Genomic DNA, 23,401 nt, shown 5'->3' on the forward strand with positions numbered 1-23,401 from the left:
TTTACAAAATAAACATGTGAAATCAGAGCCCAGGGCAGATGTATTACCGACTAGTGATTTCCTGTTGTGTTCACTGAAGCTACAAGGAGCAAGATAACAAGAAAGGAATAAAATCCAGGTTGTAATACAAGGCTGGACAGCATATCGATGTCAGTAGGAGTGTATTTTTTCTGCTCTTATTTTATTAAGACATATATGAAATTGCTAGGTTAGTCACTGATTTCACAGAAAACCAGTGAGCACTGGCTGGCTCCACATGGTTATCCAGCCAAGGTGACGGCTCCCCTGCTCTCCAGCCACATCCATGCTCCAGCTTCCACGCCAGTCTCCTCTTTCACCATGTGCCTCCTCTTTCACCTCCCCTCTCATCTCCCACTCCTGCTTTTACCCACACTATAAGGCAGATTAGAGACAAACCCTTCACACCAAAAAACCCCAGCCTTCCCCCTAAACAAACCAAAACATCTCGTCCCCCCACTCCCAGACAAGGTGTTTACAAATTGGCTTTCTCTGATTTATGTTTTTGATTTATCTCTCTCTTTGCTCTTTTGCCATGGTAAGGAGCTAACATCCTCACTTTTGAGGGAAAACTGAGAGCAGGTACAAAAGCAAGTGATCACTACAGTTGTAGATTTTGTAGTCTGGAACTATTGGCTGATTTATACTAGCGGATTATATGCTCTTTCATATAATATTATATTAATATTTATTATATTATAAATGATATGTGTTATATATTGTATTAATGGCTGATTATGTATTATATTATTAAAATAACAGTGACTCCTTAGAGCCATTGCCACAAGCTGGAGCTTCTTATGGTCTTGGGAGATCATTCTGCAGCCAGAAACAGCTGAAGTACAAAGTAGATCCAGGTGTCCCCAGCCTTGGATTAGCTGTGTTTCCCACACATTCTCCTGACAAACACACATTGCCTCCCCCAGAACAGGGCCATGTGAGTTAAACTGACTATCTGGTTGTTGCTTTTTTTCTTTTTTGCCACCATAGGTTTGAAAAAAAAAAAATCAACAGTGTATGCTGTCCAGAATATGGTCCCACTGAGAACATTTCCAAGTATTATCTCCATCTGCCATGAGATAGAACTTGCAGCATGATTTCTTCTATGCTATTTTGAACACACATCAGTTTATGGTAATACTCATTTACTACTGTTGAAAATTCTATTTGAAGAATATTGAGTTACAAATACTACATAGGGAAAGAACAGTCATCAAATACATAAGCAATGTTTTAATGGCTGTATGATTTTTTACATTAAAATCAAGATCAATATCTGAGGACCAAGGATGCTATATTACGTCAGTGTTTTCTGACCACTCTAATAAATCATAATGTTAAGTTCCTGAGTAAGTGGAGCAGAAATCCATACGGTGAGTTTCTGTGAAAAAAAAATACACAAAAATAATGAACAACTTTATGTTAACTTAAAAAAGATCAGCTCAAAACAGAGAACAAGAAGGGAAACTTGAGCTTAGACCTTCATGATTCCCTTAACCTCATCTGGTAGGCAAGACTGACCTGATGGCAGTATGCATCTTTCTACTGCTGTATCCAATTCAACATCCCTTTTAGCAATTCAGGAGCAGTTTAAAATTAATTAATAACATGCATTAAATGTGAAATTATAAATACAGTACCTGTCCTGCTCTCTCTCTGTTCAATGTTAAATTTGATGTATTTTATGCTACTCTCATAATTTCCATTTTCAGTACTTTACCAGCTTTATCTTTAGGTTTCAGAATTAATAATCTCTTAAAATGCATGATACCCATTCACACATCTTAGCTATTTCCTTGCCCACCCTCAAATTCATGTTAACATCACTCTAACAGTCTATGCTTAGATCACTTCTTCAAAGTATGTAATGTTTTCCTCCTTCATCAGAAACAGTTCTCTACCACTACTTGGTAAGTAGGAAGTCCATTTCTTGAATGATTTGCCTTTTATTCAAATACAGGGCCAGATCCAGACAAAAATACTGCAGCCCCATCCAAACGCTAACCCAAAAGCGCCAGGAGGCCAGAAAGGCTGCTCCAGATTGCACTAGTGCACGGACATTGGGAAGCTCCCCGCACTTCCCAGCAGAGGATGCAAGTGGAAGGAGAACCTTCCTATGCCCAGGTCATTTTGTTGTCGGCACAAGCCTGGTCAACAGAAGTGCTCCTCCAGCATCCCAGCTGCCGTTACAAAACAGTTGCTGTGGCTCTTAGGGTACAGTACTCCAGGGGGAAAGAAAAAGATAGAAAATCCTAATAATAGGAAGATTCTGTGATATTACAAATGTCAGATCAGGGTAGCACTGCATGAATCAGAGTGAAAGAAGTGGCTTATTACTAAGCAAACTGCTTCTATTTATATACAAATAACTATGGCTCAATTATGCACTTAAGCACTGCTTTTAGGCAAATTTGCTTTCTGTAAAGCAAAAGCAATATGGTAGAAGTTACTTTCTACTAAATCCCTTCAAACAGTACAGTCTTTGTGCTTGTCAAACTATTATACAGTATGTAATCTCATTAAGCCTGTGAGAAAGTGGAAAATTTTGTTTTGTTATTTTGTTGTTTTTTTAATTACATGGATTGTAAGTTTTCAAGATCTAAACCCAAGCTGCTAGTGCTTTTCTTTTTTTTTAACAGAGACTCAAACATGAGAGGATTATAGGCAATGGTATTACATCTGTACAGGGATGGTGGGAGAGGTTTAACTGAATATCTTAGATTGTAAGAAGAATATATTTAGCTGGTTTAGGTTACTGTCTGATTTAAAGAATGTCATTTTTTGTGCAGTTTTGGACCCTTCCTACTACAGCAGCTTGGTGTTTTTTTCTCTGTTATCTGAGGTAGTTCTTCAGTCACTGAGATCATCTTTTGCGCTTAAATCAAATTTGAAATGATACTTTTGTGACAAGCTTTTTAGTCTTTCTTAATCATCTTTTTATGTGATGCTGTTAGTATGCAGTTATCTTCTGGATTTCTGTGATTGGTGCCTTCAAGCACATCTCAATAGAATGTTTTCTTTACCCTGCCACATTTATGTTGCTTTCAGCTTTCTTAGAGGCAGTTTGGCTGTTAAACAATTTCTTCCCTTGAGGCAATACTGATTACACTTATTTATGACATCGTCTCTGAAAGTGAGTTTTTTATGACTCTCCAAGGCAGAAATTTATTCTCAGCAGTTTTCTTCCTTTACAGATCCCTTCAATAAAATAAATGTTAGACCAGGTGCGTGTAATAGGGATCACACTTTGGTTACAAATAAACTTAAGTCATTAAGCCAAGTGGGTAGAGTAACATAAGACGTGACATCCATTGCTTGTTGCCTCAGCTATCTTTTGTTGAATGATGAGTTAGTGACATCTTAAAGTGTTAGTACTAGGAGTTCCCTAGATGCAGACCAGTGCTGAGATGTGAGTACCGCATCTCATACAAAGTATGCACAACCCACTTGGTGGCTGGTGACAGATATGGCACAACTGACCAGAGCAAGGGAATTTTACTCAGTGTTGCTCCTTTTGTCTATTCTCCTGTGGAAAAGGAAATTGGGACCACAGAGGCTGGCGCAGCTCTTCATTAGGGCTGTTCGGTCCGTCCCCTCTGGGCTGTCTCCTTGCTGGTGCTAGAGGAGGAGCACTGCACAAGCAAGTGGTGCGTTTATATCTGGGACACTGAGGTTGGACACTTTAAGATGCTGAAACTGTAATTGTTGTCTCACTGTAGTGATAGTTTCTTAGGAACAAATGTACAGCAAAGATTCACCTTTCCCTCCTCTGAAGATAGGGAGACACTCATTAGAGCCAGCTACGCTGTAATCATTTTTGGACACTAAGTAGTTGTAAGAAAATATCTCCACTACTTCTTTTTAGCAGCTGATATATAACTTTGAGAGGTTTTCTCATTTTATCAGAATGATAATAATGCCCTTAAAACTGCTAACATTTCTCCAAGTTTGTGGAGCTATATCTTATTATTATTATTACATTAGTTTAAAAACTTGTATAAGTGGCAGACACTAAATGAGAGAGAGAATGAGCATATGTGTAATAGCAAAGATTAAAGTTTCCTAAAAAAGCTCTTGCTGTTGCTTCCCCCTCGCCAAACTCAGACTGTTGTATCAAGAGTTGGTGTCTGCTTATACTTGGAAATGTAAAGGAGCGTGGATGAGAAACTGTTCGTGTTACTCATTGCCTATCCCCCATTCCCTAGGTTTTTCATAATTGCTCAGTGCAGCTCTTTCTTACCCCACTCATGTCATAAGAGAAAGCGTCTCCGTGAATGGCTCTTCCATTCAGAGCAACAGCATGAGGCATCAGTTTCAGGCCAAGAATGGTAATTTTGTTGTACTTCAGAACGTCAGCCCCTCGGTAGCCATTTTTAAGTATTTCTGTCTTCAGGTTTCCCTGGAAAAAGCCACAGAGAAAATTTTAGGACCACGACAACTCTTTGGAGGTGACTTACTGCGTACTGTTACTGTTGTGGTCTCATCTTTGTCAATGAACGTATAGAATGTCTTCCAATGTAGGCATTAAAGTCTGAGACCGTAAAGGAAAAAGAACAGCCACATTAATTTTCACATAAGAAAGGTTCGTCTATCATTATAAACTAACAAAGTAAGAAACAAAACAGCATTTATAACATTCATTCGGAATCTTCTTGGACATGTTTTTTTCTACTTGAATCAATGCAAATTTGATTCTTGTACCCATTCACAGGGTACAGAGGCATATGCAAAGCCAAAATCCAGATATGTAGATTCAATTAGTGACCTTAAGGCAGATTTAATTAACATCCACAACTAACTGCTTTAAACTGTTATCATCTTCCACGAACATCAGCTACTAGATATTTTGCCCCTATTTGATGTCCCACATGTCCACAGCTCCTGCTAGAAATCTCTGCTAAGTATGTCCCAGCCTTAAGGACACTGAAGGAGCACTGTACGTCCACAGAGCCTTGTTTGTTATACTGCTTATTTACTATGTATCCTGTATTTAGAGTGTATCAAGAGGACATACAAAGTCATTAAACAAATTCATTTGGATCACCCGCGACAGTAATTTCCCATACAAGCAATGAAGAGGAATCATTGCATTTGTTATGTGATCAAAGTTGTTAGGGAAATAAAGCTGAATTACACTGCTCAGGAAATGATGAATTGCTATGCAATCATGACTTTTTAAAAATATGCCAAGGAGAAACCCATGATGGAACCTTTTGCATAAATTAGCTTATGTTATTTCAGTGGTGCATGGTAGGAGGGGAGCAGAAGCTAGATCACAGTATTTGTAACTTAGGGCTGTGCTTAGACTGCACACTAAAAATAAGCACTAATCCCCAGCACACTGATTTAAACAACCTAAATAAGGAATGTTGGCTATTATGGACCAAATGGGGAGAGGCCTCTAAAAGCCTCTGGAGAATGTGTTAGGGTACTTATATATGGTGTCTTCTCCCTATTAGCAAAGATCCAGCGTACAGGGGTGTTCAGTATAGGGACCACCTCTCTACGGTGATTTATTGCTGTCTCAGATGTGGCCAAGCAGGACAGCTAGCTCAAGGTGGCCACATGGACCCAGCAAACTCAGTGTGATGCTGAACTCAGTGATTACAACTGTATTAATAAATACAGTTGCACTCAAGCTCTGAGGCCCTGAGCCAGGGCTCTGCAGGAGACACCATTGTCCCTCTGACCAAGGCCTAGAACTGAAGGTCTTGGGGAGACAGGGAGGTGATGGTCCAGGGGAATGAGTGACCTTCTCCTCCCCAGGCATCTAGTGGTTAAAGCAATTGCCCAGGAAGGTCCTGAGTTCTCATCAGAGGGAGGGAACTTATGGATATCACTCAAAGCCCCATAAATGCAAAGCACAAACAAGTCCCAGATCTGAAGCCAGAAGCCAGGACTTCCTCCTGCACTTCTGAGCAGCAGAGTAATGATTTTTCTTTCCTACTGTCTTGCTCTGGTCCTATGAACTTCACCTTTTTTTTCCCCCACATTTTGCCCCTGAGGAGAACTTTAGGAGGACCTTGCTCTCAGGCTAGTCAGTTGACTAGTGGCTAGCATATTCTTTCAGAAGCTCCCATTTCCTTGGGCAAGCCTTCCCATCACCATCCCTTTAGTATCTGGACTGACTTGGTACGGTCTGAGCGTATCTGCCTTGTCTGCTGCTGCTGGGGATGGAAGCTGAGTTTATGGCTCTCCCTGCTCATCCCTGAAGTACAGCGGGGATCTTATACATCTGGCTCACGCATTTTTCTAGACTGATAGGCTTAATATATGGGGCACTTTGCCTTGGGGCACTTTGTCTTAGGTCACTTAGCCATTATGCGTGTCGAAATGGAAGTGTCAAGTGAATTAAAATACCGACCGCAGTGAGACAGTACCCGAGAGCAGGCAGCTTGAATTGTTCTCTGTGACTTAAGTGCCTGCACTAGTCTTGAATTCTCCTGTGTACTTCTGGGTTGTTTAAATGAAAATATAAATGAGAGGGTCTAATCCTGTAGCTGTTACCTGCACAACACTCTGTGCTGGGTTCAGAGTAAATGCTATGATGTCAGATCTTATCAGTAAACCTCTTAGGGACAAAAATTGGTGTGTTCGCCTAAAACTAGGTGTGATTAAATTATTCATCCACATTTTTTTAAGAATATAGAAATGTGCAACAAATACCTAGATTTTCATACATTTCTCATACCTCTACAATTTGCTATTTGAGATGGATTTTTTCTTTATAAACACATAATAAAAAATCAACATTAGAGATTATTGGAATGCAGATAGGGACTTCAGTCATGGATTTACAGGCAGAAGTCAAATATAGGCAATATGAGAAATGGAAGTGCCAGTGAATCAACAATCTAATTTGCACAGATCAGAATTTAATATAAAACTGGATATTGTTTTTCTGTAGCCTTCTTGCAATAAATTACTATATACAGACTACAGAAAGCTGAAGTGATTTTTCTTCCTTTTTGCCATTGAAATATCCTTTTTTTGAAGAAGAAGAAAATTTTTTTCTTGGTAAATCAATATGAAAATAAATTAAAAATTAAATTTAAAGTCTAGACATGTGGTATTAGTTCCAGGAAAATATCTCACGAATATACAAGACTACATCATAAAACCCATCAGTTTACTCTGGCTTGCTCTCAGTCCTGGAAGACATACATTCTAAGAGCAATATCACAATAAAGGTTAACACAATTTTATTCTTTTGAATATTTTCTGTAGACTACTTTGGGGCTTTTAGGAATACACAACATGAAAACCATGCCACAGTCTACATGCAGTATCCTGTTTCTTACCAGACACTGGAATTGTAGATAAAGTATGATCTGTGTAAATTGCTGAAGCAGGTTAGTTTTTTTTACAATAACTCCCACAACTTACTAGCATATACTTAATGAGCTTCTAGTAGATATATTTTATCATATTTTTCTCAGCTGAAGCCTAGACTGTTGGGTTTTTCTGTTGAGCTTCCTAAGGCCATGTTTGCACAGAAGCAAGCGCTGTGTGAAAGGCATTAGTGCACTGACCCTGGGCTAATCTATTTCTTAGCTGCATGGAGCATCTGATCTGCCCAGTGGGTTGCCGGTAGCGTGCTGAATCGCTCCGTGGGAGACCGGCCATGGGAGCAATCTCGGTGCTGTCAGACAAGGAAACGCAAGCTAAAGAAGTGAGACTACGAAATTCTCTAGGCCACAAAATGCAAGCTTCAAGTGATCAAAGTTAAAAAGTTTCTGGGCTATGCTGAAGAGAGGAACATAGCCTTCTCCCACTCATCAGACTGAAAGTGTTCACAGGAGGAACACAAGGAAAAGGTCCCTCATCCCCAGAAGCAGCGACTCAGAAAAAAGATAAAAATCTGAGCTGAAAAAGTGGATTTTCAGATTCACATCACAACAGGGACATTAATGATGTGTCGCTATGATACTCAATGAAGCAAACACAAAACTGCAGCATCACAGAATCATAGAATGATTTGGGTTAGAAGGGACCTTAAAGATCATCTGGTTCCACTCCCCCTGCCATGGGCAGGGACACCTTCCACTAGACCAGGTTGCTCAAAGCCCCATCCAGCCTGGCCCTGAACACTTCCAGGGATGGGGCACCCACAATTTCTCTGGGCAACTTGCTCCAGGGCCTCACCAGCCTCATAGTGAAGAATTTCTTCCTTATATCTAATCTTAATCTACCCTCATCCAGTTTAAAGCCATTACCCCTTGTCTTATCACTACGTGCCCTTGTAAAAAGTCCCTCTCCAGCTTTCTTGTAGGCCCCCTTCAGGTCCTGTAAGGCTTCTATAAGGTCTTCCCGGAGCCTTCTCTTCTCCAGGCTTAACAACCCCAGCTCTCTCAGCCTGTCCTCATAGGAGAGATGCTCCAGCCCTCTGATCGTCTTTGTGGCCTTCCTCTGGACTCGCTCCAACAGGTCCAGCTCCTTCTTATGCTGGGGGCCCCAGAGCTGAACGCAGTACTCCAGGTGTGGTCTCACGAGAGCTGAGTAGAGGGGCAGAATCACCTCCCCAGACCTGCTGGCCACGCTTCTTTTGATGCAGCCCAGGATACAGTTGGCTTTCTGGGCTGCAAGCACACATTGCCGGGTCATTTCCAGCTTCTCATCAACCAACACCCCCAAGTCATAGTTGGATTATTTTGTAGCTGTCTGTAAATGAAAGCATTAGGTAGCTTACCAGGTTTAAAGGCTGAGCTATAAGAAAAAAGCTTTTGAGGGAAGAGTTAGACATCAGCACCTTACAATGGCTACATTAAAATACAGTGACCTGTATGTATGTAGGTATCTTGTATGCTGCTACTTACTTTGCTGTATGTATATTTAGCCAAGAAGTAGTTCTCTTTTTCAATAGTATCTGTCAAAACACAGAACAAGGAGGACTGGTATCAAAACAGGCAGCAAAATCCATACGCAGTTCACATTAATTGTAGCAAGTGGCTAACATCAGACTGGGTGGGTTATTTAATATCTTTCTCTAGTCATCTTAGGGTGGTCTCAGGGGAATGCGACATGACTATCTATCTAGCAGACCAGCTGTTCCCGGTGTCACACCTTTCTCATATCGAAATGCTGCAACTCTGCTTTTCACCTCTGTAACGTTCAATTTAGGGTCAGTTCTCCAGCTATTTCTAGCAGCAGCCAGTGCCATTATACAGCTGAAAAGGTGGCCTGAGGAGAGCCCTGTATACAGACACTGCTTCACAGTGCGGGACCAGGCTTACCGATTGAGTCACCATCATCCCAGAAGAGAGACCCAGAAGCTTCTCCTTGTTCATCCAGGGCGATAATGAGCCCAAATGGATTCAGACGGCTGTTGACAAACACGTTGAGAAGTGTCAGTACAAACTCACGTGCACTGTCTCAAGTTATTTAGCAAAAACTTCTGAACACAATTAACTGCAATTTTAAGGTTACAAAAAAGGCCATGACAGAAGAATGACAACCATGCTCACCAAAATGGCTCCTGAAATGAAGATGAAAATTTTCCCTTGCCTTGTCCCACTGAAGTGTAAAATTCTCACTTTTTGAGTGCTTGTGTGGACAAGTTTCCCCTTCTTTAGTGGCCTTAATGTATGATAATTGGGCAGTCTGGGAGGCAACTGGTCACCAGTGCTACCTTACTATGGTTTGGTTTGGTTCCTGCACAGTGCTGGTCCCTTCCTTCACTACTCACATTAGCTTCTGAGCATGGTTCAGATGTGAGGCCAGTGTATTACCCACTGGTGTGGGGAAATCATTTTCCTCAAAAGAGATTTGAGCTTTTCCACCTTGCCCATGGCATTGGATAAATACATCCAAGGAGAAGAGTTTTGCATTTTCCCCTTCAATATGTTTACTTTGAATGACTGGTGGAAGGTCAGTGTGGCAGCAAGAGCTGCAAAAGCTTTTCCAAGCATAACCACAGAGCCAGGAGTAGGTTTCAGCTGTACAAACTGTGACGTGGGTCATCTCTGGGGTGACTTCTCCTAATGCAATGGAACGGATAGTGGGATAAAAATACTGTGTTTATCGCCTGGGATGGCAGCTGAGAGCTGCAGATAGCCTCCCTTCTGCACTGTCTTTTGATTGCTTTTTTGGCTCTCTGTGGGTCTGACCTGCACTGTGGTTGCTTGGTGATGGACATAGATGACGTTACCTCTTAGTAGTGGTCGTGGCTGGTGCCTGTTCTGGCAGGATGTAGCCTCCACGGATGAACAGAGGGATCTTGGTCAATGGAGCAGCCACAGTGACATAGTTCTTGTTCCAGGTATTTGACAGTTTAGTACCCTACCGCAAAAATGAATGCAGTTAAAAGAACTCAAATCCAGGCACTATACATTGTGACCATATACCACTGACAAAGAGACAAAGGGGTACATTTTCATCTCAATTACATCAGTGAAAATGCAAACAGAAAAGCAGATTTCAGGGGTATTATTCCAGTTCCTTTTTTTAACATGGAAGAGGATCTAGCTCCTGCAGTTATGCATATGCATGAGATACAAGCATCATGAATGAAAGACAGCAAATCGTCTTTAAAAATGATATCATTATTCCATATGCTGTGAAAAAAACGCTCATCAAGACACTGAGCAAAAAGCAAAAGAAACTTTTGCTTCTTCTTTTTATGCATATAGAGCCTGTCACATTTCGGTTTAAGGTAAGTGATTCATAATCATTTGGGACCGTAAACTGTAGATTTTCTTCTCTTTTAAGGACAAGTCTTCCCCTTCCAAAAAGTAATTACAGCATTCAATGAGTGAAAATTGTGTTATGTGTAGACAACTAGCATAAGTTATCTGCCTTATTCCTTCCTGGTTTAATGCCTCAAAACCTGGTGTAGGCAAGGCTTACATACAGAGTAGATAACAGGAAGGCTTTGCTCTTGCCCTCTGTAAATGGTAATTATAACTTACGGTAAGTACCCAACCTTGGTTTGTGGGAAGTGGCAAGTACGTGCCAAATACTAGGAGCTGAGCTTTGCTAATGCCGGGGGCATGCCCCATAGGCAGGGCAAGGGACACCGGGGCTGCCGTCGCCGCGCCCAGCCCAGCAAGGGGGGCTCAGAGGAAACCACAGCAAGGAGAGCTGAACAAAATGCTTGACCTTGCGGCACCACAGTCTTATGAAAAGAGAAAAGGGAGAAGGTTGGATGAATATCCATCTGAGGACACCAGCCAAATGCTGAAAATGACCAAACTTCTTGAAAAATAAGTCTGAATTTCCTCTGAGAGCATTTCTGTCCTGCCCGCTCCTCTGCCAGCATCACTTAGGGTAGTTAACAACAGCCTGATGCGCCTGGGCTCACGTTTCCGAAAGTTCTTAGCATCAGCCTAACTACTCCTGCTGAAGCCAACTCTGGTCTTATCCTGCAGATTGCAGCAGAGTGTAGTTAGGTAGAAACTGAACACTTTTGGAAATGCAGTACTGGGGATGGTGTTCAAAAGGTCAAAACTTGTAGTCCCTGAAACTACAAGAGGCTGGCATTTTCCACAGAGCAGATTGTTCTGCATCTCTTGGAAGCATCTTTCAGAGGGGAGCCTCACCCTGCTCTCCCAATATGCCTTCTGTCAAAAGTGATGCGTGTGCAAAACTGCATGCACAAAATGGTTTGCAGCATGTTCTCAGGAGTACGACTTAGGTTTCTGTCTCTGTTTCCATGCAGGGAAGTGTTATCAGTACAAGAATTAAAATATGCAATGATGGGGGGGAAGAAAGAAATCTTGACAGTTTCATGAATTTCTAGGCTGCTCTTGAAAATTCAGTTCTCTGTGTCTTAGAGCTTTACAAACTGAAAATAGAAAATAAAATGGTACTGAAAGCTGTGCAATTTACTCTCCCAGCTAGCCTGGTGTAGACTTTTTGTGCTCTAGTTTTCTTAAACACAGATGCTGAGGTAAAGATACTGCTGAACATTGCTAAAAGTTATTTTGCTGGAATTGTACCATTTTAAATTATGTAAAAAATATAAGAAATTGAATCTTAAAAATACATACGGTGTAGTAGTCAAACCATGGTGCTTCAGGGAAGTATACATCCACAGATCTTGCTCCCTGTAATTGTTATGAAGTGATTAAAGTCTTTTTTCTTTCTGCATTTCTGATATTACATTAGCATTATTATATTTGCGCATGGAGAGATGTATGCTGAATATTCTAATAACATCAAATCTTGGATATTATGGCTGAGTTATTGTCATAGCAGTGGACTAGTGCTGGCTAATCTATAATGTTAAACAGACGAGCCTATCCTATTTGGGGAGTTTTACTGCGGTTCCATGGGATGAATCAATGTTATACGATTATTTTGGTCTAGCACATAGCTCTATGTCTTGCAAATGCAACTGGCCTAGGCTCAGTCTTCTAACATCTGAGCAATCCCAGTGAGGTCTACAGCAGCCTTTGCAAGACAGGACTTCACATCTGATGATGGAGTGGGGGGACACCACTGCTCAGTGCCTCTTGCACCGTTCCTGTTGCAGAAACAGGCAGAGAGTAAGGTCTGGCAAGGAGGATACACAGATAGTTGTCTTCCTGGCAACAATTTAAAGTTGCAGATAAATAATAATAAATCATGTCCTGCTTATTGCACAATTGTTGTACTTCATTTTGCAGCATGCGTTGTATCATATTGCTGCAGAGATGAAATCATGCTAAAGATACTTTGAATTAATAACTCCAGGAAAAGTTGGAATCAAAACATACTTCCTTTTTTGTTCCGAGTTGCTTATTCTCACAAACAGATTAATTTTGATTCTCAACATAGATGTCTGCCCCTTTGCAGAGTTACAGTTTACCCCAGGGAGCAGGTGGAGCACAGAAAGTAAAGGTGGAGGAGAAAAGTTAAGGTAAATTTACCATTTGACGTTTTAGAGATTTTATATATACATATATATAAAAACAAATAGGAGGAATAAGAAATAACGGATTTATTAAAGTATGCAAATCTCACATTAGAATACAAGAACTGCTAAACTGGAAGCTTGTCTTGTCCTGTGGCCTGTCTCCCACAGCGGGCAGCGCTAGGTGTTTCAGGCAAAGTGTCCTAGTGCTGCAGTAAGTAAGGTTGGGGTAGTTTGCTCTGTCTGTTTAGATCATACTAGCTGTTTAACAACTAAAGGTTGGCTTAATCTATAAAGCACCTTGAAAACTTGAAGGAAAAACCCTATAAAGTCAAGATGCCCCTCTCTCCATATTTTCTCTGCATTATTATGGCAACCCTGGATATTCTGGTCTGCACAGAAGTGTGTAACCACCATCTGAATCGTGGTGAGCCTTGCCTTCATGACTCCCTACGTAACAAGCCAGTGTGTAAGGCAGTTCCCCGTTCTAGTTTTGATGGATGTCTCGCTTGCTCACACCCTAGGACTCAAGGAGCGAAGGGAAAGCTGTCCCTGACCCAAAGAGAAAGCTGTCCCTGACCCATCTTCTCTAGACAGGCGGGTGCCATGCTGCAGTTTGACGCAGTCCCTGCTGGCCTGCAGTGCCACGGTGCGGGGCTCACCTCTGCCCCTGCCCTGCTAGCTGGCACAAGCCCTGGCTCACACCTCTCTCCCACTGCAAGACCCAGCAACGTGTTGCCTCCAAAGCTCTTCTTCCACCATCAGGCCACAGGAACCCGGCCTTCCTTTTGTGCTGCAGTCCCCCCAAAAACATTAGGAACCCCTTATCTAGACCCCCTGTCATTTTATACATCCTTATATTGTTCCCTTTCATTCACTTCTTTGCAGGAAGCCACCCCTGGCTTGTCACCCTCTCTTCGTGGGAAGGTTTGTCTCACGTCTTTCATCATCTCACTGGTCTGAGACCCTGTGAAATCTCCTTGTTAGTCATCAGCTATTAGAAACCTGGGGGAGTCTGAAGATGAAAGACTGACGAATGAAGTGCCTTGGTGGAGTCAGAATGGTTTTAGATGCAGGAATAAGAATTTCCTTTTAAATTCACAGAGGCACAAGGGCTGGATAAAAAAGGTGACTAACAGTGGCCTGTTTATATGTTTGATTGTCAGCAACATCTAGAAAACGTATCAGATATTCTGGCAGCATGCTGATCGCAAACAGCTCTAGGGTACATCACCTGCAGATATTTAGCTCTGCGCAGATATACCTTTCTGGTGCTGCCAACAGTCAGTGGTGGGGCAAGTAGAGAAACCCACCCTTGCTCCAGCCAAGCAGTGACAGCCCTGATGCCAGTGCCATGCCCAGCACAGCCATAGGAAAATGCTGCTTTTAAAAGCCTGTCATAGTAGCAGCTAACATTTTCAGCTAACATTACCATTTCCATAATGACTGTGTTTGCCTGTGATGCTGGGAAACTCCTAGCACAGCCCTTGAGATGCCACAGTTCCAAAACACTGTGGGTGAGTGGTAATATGGAAACTAGTTTGGTTTAATATCTGCGTGTTTCTTCCTAGCTTGACAATTACTGCTCTGTGTGTGTCCTTGGAGGGAGCTGTCAGCACAATAACAGGAGCACGCGAGGGGCAGCATCCAGCCTGTTTACATCCATTAGGCGCTTGGAGTAGCAGGGAAATGCCATGCCCTCACTTTCATCCTCCCACTTCAAGCACTGGGCAGGTCTGTACTGTCTGTGATGCTCACAAATGCATTCTGCAAGCTTTGACAGTGGAGGGAAGAAATGGGTGGATATGAGCAAACATGCTCTGAATGTCACCCAATGCCCTAAGTGCAGTTCATTTTTTTGATTCCAGTATGATGGCATTTTTTAATTACAGTACTTGCCTCTTGAAGAACGGGCGCAATCATAAAAGCAGGTCCCCAAAGGAAGGCAGTATCTATTCCATGAGTCTGCTGATCAGAGGTAAATCTAGTGTTGAAAGTGAGATAGGCAATGTTAATTCACATTTTTATAGAACTTCCAGAATATTTTGATATTACTCACTGTGACAAGAAATCTGCTTCCTCAAGACGTCCTTCAACACTGCCAAAGATTTTTCCTGGTTAAGAGCATGCCAAAAGCTGGACAGAGATTCAGAAATTACAGTAGCACCTACCATACTGGAGCAGACCAGAACCCTCACAAAATGCTGGAGCTGACTTCTTTTCAGAATAGCAGCAGTGGGAAAATAACTAACATAATTTCTGTCCAGTGGGTTGAGACTTCATCCAGGGAGCCGAAGAGCAGGACAGGGGCCAGGACCAGGAGAGGGAACACAGAGGAATAACACTGTGCTCTAGAATCTAAAGCATTTGTGAAAATCCTTGGATTTGGCTTCCTGCACCTTTCACAGATTTACAGTAGAAATCTTTTGCAGTACAAACATAAAGCAACTGCCATACATATTGCGCTTTTTAGCTGCCTTTCCTGAATAGAGGAAAACTTATAGAATTCAGTCCATTTTATTCAATGCATTAAAATTTCTTTGGGTTCTGATCATGTTCTCCAGAGTGCTTACAGTCCCATTTGCCTGGCATCATCTGACAGCTTGGGAAGAGATCTCTATTCCTCCATGCATCAGCTAATGAAAATATTGAATGGCACCTGGCAAAGAGGAGAGATCCTCCCCATCTCAGGAACCTCCACTCATCTGGCATAAAATCCTTGAGAATTTAAATAGGCTTTCAATCATTTATAAGCCTATCTCTGATGAAATTTGTAATGGATCCTCATTCCCTAGTTAGCTTATAAGAACGTCACATGGAATGTGTCCCAAGCCCTCCTAAAATCAAGGTACCTTGTACCTCCTGCTTTCTCCTTCTCCTCTGCCCCCTTTCCCATCCAACAGGCCTGCTGCCTTGTCAAAGATGGCAGCTAGGCTGGTTTACCATCATTAGTTTTTAACAAATTCACACTGGCTGTTGCATATTAATGTATTATTCTCTTAGGACGTAAAAATTATTTGTTTAAAAATTTATTTACTGTGTCTGTTTAACTGACTTTGCAGCTGCCCTGTCTAAAGACAGGTTTCTGTTGTACACTGGCTGGAGCAGAGTGGCTCGGTGTCAGTGTCCTGCTCTGACACCCTGCCTGCTCAGGTCATAGGCATCCACTGCACCCAGCCCAGGCTTACAGAAATTACCCCAAATGAGCAAAACCACCTTGGCAATAAAAAGACATCTATTAGGTGTTCGGATTTCTAAAATACTGCAAGTTTAGGGGAGTACATGGAACTCAGAAAAAAATGTTCTTGAAGGCATGCCTCAGGCTCTGCCTGAAAGAAACCTCAATTTATCCAGAGTTTCTTTTTCTGTCCAAAACAGTAGTTCTTTTGGACACCTTAATCTTGGTCATTATTGCATTTTGACATAATGCTTTGTAAATATTCAAAGTGGAGTGTGGTTTTTGATTAATTACCTTGCCTTAAAGTTTTTGAAATATAAACCATTAGTTTTTCTTGTCATCTCAATAGCATCTCTGTATTTTTAATTTCACTGTAATAAAATTATAATACTGATTCAATATACTTTGTTGTGGGAGATTTCAGAAGAAAAAGCTGATCAAGAAATTATGACAAAAGATAAGTTGAAATAATTTGCACATGGAAACAAGCATCTCACCATCTAACTCAGCACTATTTTCTTTTGCAATTATAGCAACCACGAGCACAAATTCAGCAAACAAATGAACTTTCCCGTTTTGAAAATATAAGCCACTAAGCCAATCTGTGATCTATGAAAGGTGCTTAATTCCACCTACATGCTTCCTATGGTTAGATGTTGGCCTCCCTTCTGTCTTATTTTTCCCCTGTTTAGCCACCAAGCAGAGCTTTCCCTTCGAGCAATGGATTACCACCTCCTGGTCTTTTTGGACAGCGGAGCTACTGGCACCTCGGTTTCACTGAGTGAAAGCCTCAGAGGCACCTAAAACGCTTATAGGAGTCTACTAGGATGTTGTTCTTGTTTGTTATTTGAAATGAGCACCTAAATATTTGAAATGAAATGAAAAATCCGAAATGACCACATGAAACAGCTATTGCTTGGAGACTCCCTGCCCAGGCAGAGTTGCTTTCACGGTGAGGCTTGTGAACTCATAACAGCTCCAGCTGAAAAAACAGTAAAGTTTTTTTAGCTCCCCTTTGTATTTGTTATAAGTAAGGGAAAGGTTTGATGTAAAATTCCATCATCCATACATCGAAAATTCTGTTTCAGTCCTCCCTTTCTCTAAAACCCACATTTCTCCTCCTGTTATCACCTGGGTCACTTTCTCTAGTTGAGCAGACCCACTAAACCAATGAAGATTAATTAGAAATAGTAACAAATACTCACTAAGTAACAATAGTAACCAGAATTAACTAATAGTAAGAAATACTTCTAAGCCATTTTAGGATCTAGCTATGGCAACATTAGCAAGTGATGTGCCCACTAGGACGGGACCTGGGTAGTGAAACAGTTTGTGCTGATCTCCTGATGTCTACACTCCATACATGCATTTTAGAGGTTTTATTTCCCAGTAATCTCAGCCTGGGCCCCTGACTAAGCTCCCATCAATGGTTGGAGCACACATTTTGGCTCAGTTTCACCTGACCAAAGTCTCTGCTGGTGCATCTGAGAGTGCTCTACAATTCAAATCAAAGCAAATTTGGAAATTTGCTAATGTGGATGTGGCCCAAGTAGAGTACAAGTATGCTGGGAATGGTCAGAAAGGGAGCTTTAACATCACTAAACTAATTCTGTATTAGCAGAGATTAGCTAATATTAATGCCAAAATGAACTCGGTCATTTCCAATATTAACACAAATCTCATTAAGCAGAAATAGAGCTAAAATAAATACTTGAAACAGCATATAGCCCCTTGTAAGACATGAGTACCTATAACACTTCTCCTTAATGTAACCCAGTTAAATAAGGTAGCAAAGTAGGAAGAAGGAGGATACTGCTTTTAAAATTTGTCAGTTAGCCATTGCGCTGAGTAGGCAAAACAGGTTTTGTGCATATCCTTATCATACTCAAATGGTCTGCACTTTAGTGTAATCTCAGTTTAATTTGCAAAAAATGCCTTACCCTTTAACCAAAATGTTTTTAACCTAAAGGGAAAAAGAACATTAAACAGTCCAGGATGTAGCTTGCACCAATGAGACTAAATTGTGTCAGAACTTTGGGCAGTAGCTTTTCATATGTATTATTTGCACTCTTTTTGCTCAAGTCTTTGTGTAAAGCATTCTGAAGTAGAAAATTTACCAAAAGCAGGTAAAAAGCTAATTAAAAGATGCTGAGAGGGAAACTAAACCTCACTTTGATTCCTGCTTCTTCCAAACAGAAAAAAAAATGAGTTGTTCCAAAAATCTGAGGTCACATTTTCTGAGGGGTTTTTCAGTCTGTATTTATTAATCTCAGTTTTGCACCTGCTTCTACACTCAAACATCTCTATCTCTGTTTTCTCTGTACAATTTGTGGACACAGATGTAGGTTTCATACATAGCATGCAGATGCAGGTGCTAAATTGGAAAATGCAAATGCTGTGGATGATTGGAAAATGGAGACTTCTCTGTATGAGGCCTTCTTGGCATTCTGGACCAGAATACAGATTTCACAGATTTCATTCAAATACAGAAAATACAGGTATTTTTAAAATAAGAAAGAACTGCATATTTGCCTAAGACAAGAAATTTTCAGAATTCTCTTTACTTAGTTTTTTTTTTTTTGCTGGAAACAAATATAGGTTATATTTTAATGAAAACCCATTGCATATATTAAGAGTTATTTTTGTGCATATAATTTGATTAGATTTCGTTGTAAATCTGTTCTTTTTAAGAGAGGATGCAGTAATATTACTGTGACTATTCTCAAACAGATATCAGCTAGTTTATACAGAGAAGCTCAACTACTTTTGTGAGTAAAATATGATAAAAAAGAGAAACTCCGAACTCACTCATGCATCAGTGACCGCACCACTGTGCCTCCGTGAACATGAGACTCAAAGAACAAGGTGTATAAGTATGGCAGCAGTGAGTATCTGATCCGAAGTGTAGCGCGAGATATCTTGGCAAACTCTTCTCCAAACACTGCTGGGTCTTGTTCCTGTTAAGGAAAAGCTTTGATTTGTGCTGAGCATTATAACTAGGGACTGCAAATTCAACAGAGAACCTGTGTGCAACCTGAGGAGAGCAGTGGCTGCCATAATGCTACAAAAGTGAATGTTTAAATAAGAAAAAGCACTGGTTTGCAAACTGGAATATGTGTTAAGAACAACATCCATTATCACCAAACTAATATTTGTATAAAATTTTTCAACTTGAAAAATTCCAGTAAGTTCAGAGAGGTCAGGCCCCACCGCAGTGTATGTGAGCCATCTGCAACTGCCCCTAACCTCATGATGGGAGGCGAGCTGAGGTTTCATGTCTGTGCTCGCCAACAGACACCCTGTCTCTAGAAATTAATTTATTCTGGAGATGCAAGCCCTCTGGGACAGAAAAGGTGAAACACAGGAAAAAGGGAAGACTGATAATCTGCAAAACAAAGGCAAAAGCATAATTATGTTGGCCAAGAACACAAAGGCAAATCTATTTAAAAGTAAGAGTAAATTCAGGGCCCTGCTGGGGCCAACAGGAATGACCGAAGTCACTGTGTGCGGTGGGGAAAACATTTCATCCATACAAAGAAACTTGATTTCTCCTCCTGTGCCCGCCATTTTAGGAGGGACACCACACATCAGCAGTGCCCCTCACCTCCTCACTGCCAGCGATGCTCTCCTGGGAGGGAGGGCACGCATACTGCGTCCCACCATCAAGAGGGCAGGTTTAAGCAAGCTGTCTGTGCTCCTTGGCTGCTTCTGATCTACTTCAAGGCGACCTTGACTCTCCCCTGTGATGGGATGTGGCACACGAAGCCTGGGGCAGTGCTGATATGGGAAAGAGTTACATCTCCTTTAATTCCTCCTGTCCGACCTTCTCCAGCACTAAACTGAGCCAGCTGACGAGTCACACGGCTCTCTTCCTCCTTCACAAAAATTTCCCATAATACTCAGTTTTCTCATTAAAATTGAAGAATGTATGATGAATTCCAAGGATAATGAAACATAAAAGGTACAGAAGTAACAAAGCTTTTTATATTATCTAGTGCTTTTCAGACAAGAAAAGTATTAATTAAACCATTTGAAATCCCCAATGGATTAGGCAAAGTGGATATTTAAGATTTTATTTTAACACTAACTTAATATTAATGAAATTCAATATTTGAGTTAAATTTCTCCATTATTATGTTTACATCAGACTTAGTCACTGGTAATATTCCCTGCTGGCTCTGAGCTCCAGAGCATCCATCTATTGTTTCAAAAATTGCACTATATTTTTACCAGTATTCTGACACTGTACAAACATTGCCTGAGTTCACAAAAAACCAGTGAGACTTCTTAGGTGATGCTGAGTCACCCAAAATGCCTTGTTCATTTCTTTCGTGAACACAGTGTTTTAAATGGATTTAAGTAATCCAATAAAACCAAATGTGTCTTCTGTTACTTCTGTCATTCACTCAACACTGAGTTGCAGCTCCCGTCAGGTAGACCCATTGCTCTTTTTCTGCTTATTAAATTGTGCATATGTGATTAATACCCACTCACCCAGGTCAGACCCCGTTTGCATGCTCAAAGGGCTAAGCAAGCATATACAGATAAAGTACCTCTAATTTTAGTGGAGAGGTAAATAAAAAATATTTATCAACAGCAGTAGCTAACACCTCACAGACATTTGTTCTCCTAGGGAGAAATATCTCAGCATATCTCGGGGATCTACAGGGTAATTCCTGACCCTCTTAATGACAGGACTATAGCTTATTATTCCTGCATGTGCCCAGTTGCTGAATGTCCATCATACTTTCATGCAGAGACAGAGGTCTTTCTGGGGGTGTAAATGTTGCAACATTTTGATGATACAGCTTCAAAGAAAACTGAAGGTTAGCTAATAACCTGAGCTCCAGCATTGCATGGATCGGTTTACAGAAGAAAAAAAAAAAAAAGACATTTATTGAACTAGCAGAACCATTTCATCATGGTTGCAGATGAACACAGTGTACTTACAAAGGCTGCAAGACCTTCAAACTGTTCATAGTTAGAAACAACCTGATACTTCTTTCTATCTGCGACAAGTCTTGGAAGGACTTTATGATAAGCCAAAACCAGGGCATGGGTCTAGACTGAGGCTGCACTTTTTCATCCTTCTCATGGGCTCATTTGCTTTTTTTAGTCTTGTTGCTTCTTGGCTGACAACACTGTCACTATCGCTGGCTCTCCTTGGAGTTCTCACATGTTTGTCTGGAGTTTTTAACAGTGGTGTTTGTCTGAAACTTGCTTTTAAACAGCAAGGACGGTGTATAATGCCCTCTCTCCCCTTCCCGCAATACCTATTATAGTTACAGAAGTACTGAAAGAAAAATTGAAGTAAACAAGTGAGTACAAAGATGTGCTGACACTCACTGGCTCTTAAATAAAACCTGAGCTTCAGTAGGTAAAAGATGGAGGGGATGAATCTTACTAACAGTGTGGGAAGACCATTTTCTGTCATTCAAAGTATACGGTACACATTTCTGCATGGCTTTTGGGTGTTAGATACTACATATTTTTCAGTGTTTCTATGTCATCTTTACATTGTGGATGAGAAAAATCTACACTTCACCATGTAATTCCTGCTCTCAGTGCAGCACTCCTTTTCACCCACCGCTCAAGTTTACCTGAGAATGGCAGGTTAATTTCTGAGAAAGTAATACAAATCACTGTTGTCGTTACTGTAATCATAGACTACAGCTTTGTGTAACTTTGTTTACTTACGCTATTTCCCTCTGCATTGTGGTTTCTGGAAAATGGATAGAAAGAGCCAAGCTGCATCCAGCGCAAGCAGAGTTCGTAGGTAGTGTCGTAGTTAAACCCACAGATATCAGCACCAATCTGAAGAAAATAATAAAATAATTGGGTTTGTGATTGTGGCTGAGGCTCAAATATGAGAAACTACAGAAGTTTGTTAATAAAAATAATTTTTTGAAAGAGATACCTATTTCTGATGACTTTATAAGAATGCTCCATAATCATATGAATTTTTCCAGGACTGAGATTGTAGTGGCTCCTAGAGCATTAACATCACTATGGAAGATCTGACCGTATTCCAATAATTCTACAAATTCTTCAGCCTAGCTTGCAAACCCAGAAATATATGGAGGGACCTCAGTGATAGAATACGTAATATAAAGAGATCGGTTTTGGATGGCATGCAGTGATTTAATCTGAATCTAGCAGTGCTATTTTTGTTTCTCTTCAGCCAGCCAAGATTGATGACATTTAGCTTTTTTTAATCTGCAGTTCCTTATGCTGTGAAGGCCGTTACTGCTGGCCGTCTCAAGCAGCTTATTTCAGAAAACATTCGAGTTAATTTAAAGTGATATTGTGTATGAGCCAGCAACTGCCTGAAGGACACCGGACTTACGTAGGGGATGCCAAAGAGGTTGAATTCCAGGATTCCAATGATTGACTGGTGCATGTCCTTCCATCGAGAGAAGTTGTCACCCAGCCAGTGACCCCCATGCTTCCCACTGCCAACGAATGTAGACCGACTCAAGACAAACGCTCGCTTTCCAGTTGCCTGCTGGGCAACGCTGTGAAGAAATGCAACAAGAACATTAAAAATAAGAATGGTAACCAAAAGAGTCATATGATCAACCTGAGCTTTCAGGCACCATTTTATCTGAACGGGTGTTATTCATGAAACAATTGTTGTTGTGGTCCTGAGCCACATGAAAATGTGGCTGCAAAACTGCAAATAACGCGGTTTTACTCAGTGGCCAAAACAAAAACCTAATATCTATCTGATCCACAAAACAATTTATTTCAGGTATTTTTAGTCTTCCTAAAAAATAATTTGTGTTTAATTTATTCTCAACAGTGTCTCAAACTGAAAAATTGAGACATAATTTGCTTTCTGTATTAATACATTTAATTTAGTGTCCTACAGGTTCCTAAAAAACAGTATCATACATATTTTTTTCAATATAGAATTTATTTAGAGATTTGTATTGGCAAATAATGTTGTAATATCCTGGAATTAAAAGTAGAAAAAAAAAATCAAAACAATACCTAAACACCTTAAAAAAAGAAATTATCAATATAGAAGCAAAAGTGTAATCATTCAAAATGTCACCCCAGCTTTGTAGTATTTCCTCTGGTTTTCTGTCATTGTTTGATATATGAGGTTTCATTACAGAAATAGTGGTGTAATGAATTTTTTCTTGCCTTTTGAAAATAATTTTGCTGCATCACCAGAAAATCAAGGAAGTTCAATATGCTTTATTAACAAATCTGTTACAAAATTCTTCAACACAGGATAATCTCCGTACGTAATTACATATTGCAATATTATATATTGCAGGAACTCAAATTCAGCTCTGCTTTAATACGATTTGGGCAACACAACTTTGATTCTCTGGGAAATCCTAGCGTGAAATATTAATCATGGT

At 40.7% G+C, this 23,401-nt stretch overlaps 1 protein-coding gene across 1 annotated transcript in view; it reads right to left on the reverse strand.

The window, feature by feature from the left end:
• Window positions 1-1,339: 1,339 nt before the first annotated feature.
• The window catches only part of LOC309589744 (sucrase-isomaltase, intestinal-like), a gene marked incomplete at both ends in the record, with an annotated part of 55,705 nt that continues 33,643 nt past the window's right edge, over window positions 1,340-23,401 (reverse strand). The window contains 7 exons of the mRNA XM_082310221.1: window positions 1,340-1,399; window positions 4,259-4,417; window positions 8,835-8,884; window positions 9,252-9,340; window positions 10,166-10,296; window positions 21,726-21,842; window positions 22,375-22,543. Coding sequence (XP_082166347.1) covers window positions 1,340-1,399; window positions 4,259-4,417; window positions 8,835-8,884; window positions 9,252-9,340; window positions 10,166-10,296; window positions 21,726-21,842; window positions 22,375-22,543 — 775 coding nt within the window. The remainder of the gene's footprint in view (window positions 1,400-4,258; window positions 4,418-8,834; window positions 8,885-9,251; window positions 9,341-10,165; window positions 10,297-21,725; window positions 21,843-22,374; window positions 22,544-23,401) is intronic.

The sequence above is a fragment of the Platalea leucorodia genome (genome assembly GCF_965183815.1).
Source record: "Platalea leucorodia genome assembly, chromosome: 4".
Lineage (NCBI taxonomy): Eukaryota > Metazoa > Chordata > Aves > Pelecaniformes > Threskiornithidae > Platalea > Platalea leucorodia.